The following is an 8313-nucleotide window of genomic DNA, read 5'->3' as shown; positions in this document are numbered from 1 at the left end:
CTCCGCTCGGCTCCGCTCCGCCGCGTCCCGGGCAGGAAACGGCTGGGCAGGCAGCACCGCCCGTTCCGGAGCGCGGGGCCGCTCCGCTCCGCGCCGCCCCGGGGCGGGACCGCGGCCGGGCCGGGAGGAGCCGCACCTGCCCCGCCATGTCGGGCGAGTGGCTGCGGCGCTGGCGGCGGGGCGGCCCCGCGGAGCGCCCCGGCGGAGCCCCGGCACCGGGCCCGGGCCCTCCGCCCCCCGCCCTGCGCTACCGCCGGCCCAAGTTCGTGCCCGGCGGCGAGGAGGCGCCGCGGGGCGGGCGGGCCGTGCGGGGCGCGGCGCCCGAGCGGCCGCTGCCCTGGGGCGCGGGATACGCCGAGTGAGTGAGCGGCGGGGCCGCTCGGGAGGGGCTCCGGGCGGGGCGAGGGGCGCTGCCGGGTGCCGATACCGGGGCACGGTGCGGTTTTAGGGCTGTGGAGGGTGCGGGGGAGGCTTAGGGGACTCCTGGCGGGGTGCCCGGGGCGGTCGCTCCCCAGCTGCCCTCGCTGCGCCCCTCGGCTGCGGCCGCCCCTGCCCGGAGCGGCCGCCCGCCGGCGCAGCTCGCCCTCCTGCAGCATCTGCGGGCGAGGAGAGAGCGGCTTTCTGCCCCAGAGGAGCTTTGGCGTGGCGGCGAATCCTCCGTTCCTGCCGGGCCGGCGGGGACACCCCTGGCCACCCCCTGCCAGCCGCAGTGCCGGCCCCAGCGCTGTGACAGGGGGCCGGGGCAGCCCCGAGAGCAGCACCGCTCTTGGCAAAGTGTCTTTAAAACGAAGGAAGGGGATGACCGCGATTTTAGAAATCCCTTGGTTTGCTGTTTTAAATGGCAGAGGGGATGGATCGGGCAGAACTCCAGGCAGGAGCTGTCCCCACGTCCTGGCCAGACCACGTCGTGACCCCACGGTGTTGGGATGGCACAGCGTGAAATGCAAGGAGAGCCCACTCCCATCCAGGGACAAACATTACCAAGGCTGGAAGGAAAAGCAGGGGTGGTGGTTCTGCAATGCCCTGTGTCAACCAGGAAATGGCACGGTGTGGGCTGCTGACGAGGGCTGCCTGAGGCCAGGGTGCGGGTCTCTGTGTCCCCAGCTGGGCTTTTCCCTGCTGCACATAAATGACTTTCTATTTCAGTCATCAGCAAAGAGATCCTCGAGTTTGAAAAGGGAGCAGGGAGCCTGGGGCTGGAAAGGAGGGGCAAGGTGCAGCTGTTTGCAGGGGCTGCAGTGCAGCCAGCACAGCTGGCTGGGAGCAGGAGAGGTGCAGTGTGTCCCCACACCTTACCTGGAGTGTTTGCAGGGTTATCAATGCTGAGAAGTCAGAGTTCAATGAGGACCAGGCAGCCTGCTGTCAGATCTCTGTCCGGAGGAGAGAGCCAGGCCTGGAGGAGGATGAGGAATGGCTGATCCTGTGCTCCACACAGGTATTGTCCCCAGGCAGGCTGTGCTCACCCTGCTGCCAGCCTCTTGCTGCCACCCAAGGGTGCAGGCTCAGGAAACACGGGATTGCTCCATCAGTCCTACATGCCCACGTGCTGAAACCCTTCCTTGGATGTATTTAGGGGACCTGTGTACCCTGTGGCTGGCAAATACGTAGCTCTGCCTCTAAATGCCATTTCTACTTCTGTGGCCCATGACTTGCGGCATTTGAGGTCATCCAAGCCCTTGGTGCCCTCACCTTTCCTGTCCTCCCTGTGCTTTCAAGGGCCAGTGTGTCTTGCCATCACTTGGGCAGCAGTGTGAGCTGGGCACACAGGATGCTCTCACCAGGCTCTGCTGCACTTCTTGTGAAATGACCCCATCTCCCCAAATACAGCCCATGAGGGGGTGTGGTGCAAATCCAGATGCTCAGAGCTCAGATGATGGGTTGGGCAGAGCAGCACGTGGCTATCACTGGAGTTTGAGGAGATCTACCGGTGGCAGGGAAGGGAAGCTGGGGTGGAAAAGTCAGGCAAAACACATAGAGTGGCATCCTGGCTCTGAGCCTGCCATCTGTACAACCTCTTCAGCCCCTGTCTTGTGCCTCTTCCTCACGGCAGTTTCTGACTGGTCACTACTGGGCGCTGTTTGATGGCCACGGTGGCCCAGACGCTGCCATCATCGCCTCCAACTATTTGCACTACTGCATCAAGCAGAAGCTGGAGGAGATTGTGGGAGGCATCACCGAGGCCCGGCCCCCCATGCACCTCAGCGGGCGCTGTGTTTGTGACAGTGACCCCCAGTTCGTGGAGGAGAAGCACATCCATGCAGCAGACTTGGTGGTGGGAGCCCTGGAGAATGCCTTTCAGGAATGTGTGAGTACCCCATGCAGGGCACCAGTCCTGCTGGCCCAGGAGCCTGAAGAGCAGGGCCTGCAGTTCTGCTGCTGAGTTAGGCTGGAACATTGGGCCAGACCTTTAAATGTGCTGAGATCACGCTGGGTCAGACCCCAAGGCCCGTGTCAGAGTTGTGTGTTGGCAGTGCTGACCCAGAGCAAAGCTGCAGTAGCTCTGAACCATTCTGTAGGGCAGGCAGCTGGCTGTGGTCATATTAGTACAAGTCTGAGCTCTCCCCATCACCCTCCTAAAGCATCCATAGTCCAGGAGCAGCAGCTGTGTAGGCTGTACAGCAGCAGCATTGCCTGTTCCTTTGCTGGTTTCCTGTGGCCCATCCACAGTCAGTTTTGGTTCTGGGTTTCTGCTGGGAGGGATGGGACAGTGTGTAGAAAGCAGCAGCCCAGATCACGCCAGTCTCCAAACTTGTTGAAACCAACAGGATGAAGTCATTGGCCAGGAGATGGAAGCTACGAACCAGACAGGAGGTTGCACTGCTCTGGCTGCCCTTTATTTCCAGGGAAAGCTCTATGTGGCCAATGCTGGGGACAGCAGGTGAGTCATAATAAAAGGGAGAACTTGCTGGGCCTGAGAGCTGGGAGTTAAGCAAGGTTTCCAGCATCTTACTGTCCTGGTTTCAGCTGGGACAGAGTTCTAGAGAACACTGCTGAACAGCCACTGATGTTTGAGTTGTGCGAGCACTGCTCAGCAGCTGCTCAGAGTCAGACACTTTTCAGCTTCTCACCTCACCAGCAAGGAGGTTTGGGGGCACAAGAAGCTGGGAGGGGACACAGCTAGGACAGCTGACCCCAAGGGACCCAAGGGATGTTCCACACCACATGGCACCATGCTCAGTGTCTGAACTGAGGGGAAAGGTGGCCTGGGGCCACTGCTGGGGAGGTGTCTGGGCATCAGTCAGAAGGTGATGAGCAACTGCACTGTGCATCAGTTGTTTTCTACATTCTAATTATTTTCTTCTTATTATTTTCCCTCCATTCCTGTCCTAATAAACTTTCTTTCTCTCAACTCACAGATTTTACTTTCCTTTTTCCCAGTTACCCGCCCCATCCCACTGGGTGTGGGGGAGTGAGTGAGTGGCTGTGTGGTGTTTAGCTGCCAGGTTAAACCACAGCTCTGGTTTAATCCTACAGACAGTAAATGTGCAGCCCCGCCATCCCCCTCCTGCCTGGCACGGGACCTGTTGGAAGAAAGGTGCTCCCATGCCTTCTGGAAAAGTTTGGGGATTTCAAGGGACTAAAGCTGCCCAAACACAGCCTTGGGGTGGTAATGCAGCAGCACACTCAGCCTGGCAGGTGTTTCAAAGTGAAGGGTGATTTCCCTCACCTGACTGTGGCCCCATTCCTCTAACAGTGGGCTCAACCACTGTCAAACCAGGCAAGCACAGTTCTCTGTTGCAACCGTGCAATTGCAATGGAGTTATTTGGAATGCAGTGGCATTTTTTAAAAGTTTTGGGTGCACAGCAATTCTCTGGCACAGCTGAGCTTTGCCTCTTCCCCTTGTAGGGCAATTCTTGTCCTGAAGGACAGCATTGTGCCCATGAGCAGCGAGTTCACCCCTGAGTCAGAGAGGCAGCGAATTCAGCACTTGGTGAGTGACTCCTTCCACACATCAGACAATCCAGCTGCAAGCATCCCACTGGGCCAGAGAGGGCTCGTGGCCAGAGACCTCCAGCATTCCTTGAAGGCCATAATGTCAGCTGGAACTAGCCAGGGAGGGCTGAGGTAGAACAGTCTTTAGTATGGGAGATGTTCATGTCCTCATTGGAACGTGCTTTCCCAGTTCTGGTCTCCATTCTGCTGCTGGGAGTGCCAGTCCTGAGGCAGAAGCAGAACCTGTCCATGCTCACCCCTCCATTCTCTCCTCCAGGCTTTCCTTTTCCCCAAGCTCCTGGATGGTGAATTCACCCGCTTCGAGTTCCCACGGAGGTTGAAGGGAGATGATGTGGGCCACAAAGTCCTGTACCGGGATTACTTCATGGAGGGCTGGTGAGTCCCTTCTGCCCGAGGGCAAGGCTGCAGCACAGGGCAGCCTCGCCCGTGGGAAGTGAAGGAGAAAGGGCACATCCTGCTAGGGAGAGCAGCAGCACAATGGTAGGGAAGGATGCTGCGAGCAGCTCCCTCCAAAGGACCATGATGGCCCTGGCAGGGTGGTTAGAAAACAGGATGGTCCTTCTGGCATCCATGGGCATGGGGCTGGTGCAGGCAGTTCCAAGCCGGTGCAGGTACAAGCTGGGGAGGAAGGGGAGAGTGAGGATCACCTTGCCCCATCCTCAGTGAGCTGCCTGTGCATGGGGACACCACAAGTGTCAATCAGAGTCAAAATGCTCTGGCTGGGTTGTACCATCAAGTCAGACAAATCCCAAATCAACAGTGAATTCTCTGTTCCAGGGGGTACAAGACGGTGGAGAAAGCTGACCTCAAGTATCCTCTTGTCCATGGTCACGGGAAGCAGGTAGCTTAATGCTTTACACACAGGGGAGGCAAAGGCAGGGAGACTTCTGGGGGTCCTCAGTGTCCCTGTCACTCACGTCACACTCTGGGGCACTAGAGCAGACCTGGAGCTCTGGTGTTCTCCAGCACAGCACAGTCCCACAGCCTGGATACAGCAGCTTCCTTTGCTGCCTGGCTGGTGTAACCAGAGCCCTCTGGAGCTCCCTCCTCCAGAGTACAGCAGAGCAGAGAGCAGCCCTGAGGGCTTGCACACAAGAACTCGATTCAGATGAGAACTTCATCAGCTCCCACTTGGGACTGTGTCCTTTAGCTCCAGTGCCTTTCCCACAAACTGTCCTCCTTGAGGAAAGGCTGAGAAATGAGCCTGGAGAGGGAAGGAGGAGGTAGGGAGAAGCAGTGACTGCTCCCATCCAGCATCTGCCTGCTGGGGGTGAGCAGCAAGTCCCATCACCTCCCCCAGCACTACAACCCCTGTGCCACCCCCTTTACTGAGTCAGTGCAGAACCTCCTTTGCCCGGACAGACACCCCCAAAACAACCCAACTGTCTTTCTTGCCACCTCAAACCAAGAGCAGATGCCACCATGACTCCTGAGGTCTGCCAGCAGACTCCTGAGGTCTGTAGCATTACCCAGAGCACATGTACTAACTGCAGAGCGCACCATGGGCCACATGGAGCCATTCACAGTCAGGCTGTTTCCACACTCCCATTAGGCCATTGCTTCTGACCATTCCTCCATCTCCAAAGTCTCCAGACACTGTTCTGGGTGATGCTTGCTCGAGAAAGGTCCTAAAGCAACACCTAGATCAGTCAGGACAAACCACACATCAGCCTTGAAAAGCCCCACACTGACGTTTCAATCCTGTTTTGCTTTGTTTGGGGCCAGGCTCGCCTGCTGGGCACTCTGGCCGTCTCTCGAGGCCTGGGGGATCATCAGCTCAAGGTCATCGACACCAACATTGAAGTCAAACCCTTCCTCTCCTGCATTCCTAAGGTCAGTCACAGCACATGGGAATTGTAGAGTGGAATTAAACAAGCGGCTCCTCTGAAGGATGCACCTTTTAAAGACTTGGCAGGTCTTAGCATTTCTCCAAGCACCCTGGTCCCAGCGTGTCATCTCTTAGGGGAAGTCTCATCTCCCTGACCCCTCTGTTACCTTGCAGGAATTGTCACAGATTTACTCCTCTGCTTTCCAGGTAAATGTGTTTGACTTTGCTCTGCATGACATTAAGGAAGACGATGTCCTCATCATGGCAACTGACGGCCTTTGGGATGTTCTGTGCAACGACGAGGTGGCCCATGTGGTCAGGAGCTTCCTTGCAGAAAACAGGACAGACCCTCAAAGGTAATACCAGCTTTGCCTTTGTTTTCCCTTCCAAAGAACCTGGTCAGACCTAAAGCAGGCTGAGATCCCACTGCTTCCAGGTCAGCTCTGGCATGACCACTCTTTTCTGAGACTTTGGAAACTGCCTACTAATCTGTTCCCATCCCAAAGTAACAATTACAAAGCTGATGTCTTTAAAAACCAATTTTGACAACATAAAGCCACATCTCAACGTTGTACTTAAGGGGAATAGTTGCTATATTAGCCCTTGCATTTTTCTGCCCACAGGTTTTCAGAACTGGCCAAGTGTTTGGTATGCAGGGCAAGGAGAAAGAAGAGAGGCCACCAGTGGATGCTGGATGACAGCCACGAGGCATCCTACGATGACATCTCTGTATTTGTCATCCCACTACACAACAGGGAAGAGGACTGACTGTCAGGATGACAAGCAGCATCTCCGTGTCCCCTTTCTGTGATGCCATTCAGCATCAGCCTGAGACTGAGGGACTTCTGCTGCTCTTCCAGCAAAACCATTTGCAGTGGAACGTGAAATGCACAGCCAGCACTTGGCACAGGATGAACAAGATTAGCTCCTTAACAACATGCAAGAGAAGCACAGTGGGGAACAAATCACTCCCCTTTCTCATTGCTGGACCAAGGAGAACCTGCAAAGGGGGCCATGCAAACCAAAGGGCACTTTTCCTAAGATCTTTGAGGTACAGTGACACTCAGATCCATATTTCTACTGATCCCTCTCCCTTTTTAATATTGAACAATAAGGATCAATTGAGATCCAGCCGGTCTGAAGAGCTGGCTTTTAATCAGACTTGAACTAAGCTGAACTGGATGCATAAGCTAAAGCATCTCTTGTATCCATTTGCTGTAATGTGAGATGTGCTGAAAACCTGGGAGCTGCTGCCAAGACAGCACTGGGCACAGCTGTGCCTGTGGCATGGGAATGCTGGAGCAGTAGCCCAGAGCTCTCGAGACAGTTGCCATTTGTAGGCAGCACCTCAAACCCAGAGGATGTAGCCAGGTGAAGCTTCACCCTGATGTACAGAAGCCTCCTGTGCGAAGATATGTGCCTTATTTAAGAACACTGAAGTGTGTTAGTAACACAGTGTACAGATTTCTAACAAATCTTAATCCACACTTGCTGACGCTTTCTCTATTCAGGTTATTTCTGATAGCAAAGCAGGTTTTGTAGCGGCAGCACTGATGAGAACCAAGGTGTTCAGTGCATCAGCTGATTCAGTAGAAGAGCTCCGTGTAAAATAAAACCGGTTTGTTGCAATTTGTCTGCAGTGCTGAATTTCACGCACCTATTCCAGCAGAAACACTGCAGCAGACACGCCAGAGTTGTCCTAAACTCTGAGGATCTGCTTCCCAACCTGTTTATTAGCCAGGAAAATTCAGGTCTGGACAAGCTTCCCATCTCCCCAAGTCCCCACTTTGGTTTTCATTATTCATTACACAGGTTCCAGGATTCTCTAGAGAAGCAGCCAAACCCCAGTGTGTGTTTAATTTCCACAAGGATGAAAGTCCAAATAAAAGTACTTTTTTTTTTTCCCATGCATCTTACTGTGGGGTGTTATTCCTGCTGAGGGTTTTACACAGATCTGGGCTGGAGGAAAACAGCCTCAGAAAATCACTGGGGAGTTTTTGCTTTTAATTTGTCTTTGCTTGTCACCAGAAGCATCCCCTTACCAGAAGTGCTGCAAGGGCTTGGTGTTGAAAGATTATTTCCAGCAGTGGGAGGAAACTCCCCCAGGAATGGGGCAGCCTTCTTAGTTATCTGCTCATGGTTTAAGCAAGGGTTAGAATAAAAACCATTTCTCTCCAGCTTCACTTTCCCTCCATCCTCTTAACTTTGACCTGAAAACAATGCACATGAGGATTCACCCACGGTAATGCTCCTGGCTGCTGTCCTCCCTTCCGTAGCTGTAACACACTTATATGCATTAGCTGTAATTACCCAAGATTCCTGTCACCCAAATTCAGGAAGTTATTTTCTCACCTTGCTGAGAAAGAGTTCGGCTCTTCCATCCAGACCACAGGCTGCTGTGAACACCTGTTTACCTAGGGCACCATAGCTCCATAAGTGACTGTCACAAGGCTTCCCTATCCTGATACATTCATAGGCAAAAAAAACCCTCTTAAAGTGGGCAATTTATGGAGGGGTAACTTCAAAGAAC

At 54.6% G+C, this 8313-nt stretch overlaps 1 protein-coding gene across 2 annotated transcripts; it reads left to right on the top strand.

The window, feature by feature from the left end:
* The first annotated feature begins 1 nt into the window (after position 1).
* Positions 2–8305, top strand: PPM1M (protein phosphatase, Mg2+/Mn2+ dependent 1M). Of its 2 annotated transcripts, XM_038148921.1 has the most exons (10): positions 2–358; positions 1312–1435; positions 2051–2305; positions 2766–2878; positions 3848–3932; positions 4212–4330; positions 4733–4796; positions 5681–5788; positions 5991–6139; positions 6407–8305. In XM_038148921.1, the coding sequence occupies exons 1-10, from the start codon at positions 147–149 to the stop codon at positions 6549–6551; spliced, it is 1374 nt and encodes a 457-aa protein (XP_038004849.1). In that variant the 5' UTR covers positions 2–146; the 3' UTR covers positions 6552–8305. The 2 variants fall into 2 exon arrangements, with proteins under 2 accessions (XP_038004849.1, XP_038004850.1); XM_038148922.1 differs by lacking the exon at positions 5681–5788.
* The last annotated feature ends 8 nt before the right edge of the window (positions 8306–8313 follow it).

Source organism: Motacilla alba, chromosome 12, assembly GCF_015832195.1.
Source record: "Motacilla alba alba isolate MOTALB_02 chromosome 12, Motacilla_alba_V1.0_pri, whole genome shotgun sequence".
Taxonomy (NCBI): domain Eukaryota; kingdom Metazoa; phylum Chordata; class Aves; order Passeriformes; family Motacillidae; genus Motacilla; species Motacilla alba.
Note: the sequence above shows the minus strand (reverse complement) of the source record. Positions and strands in the feature narration are given on the sequence as shown.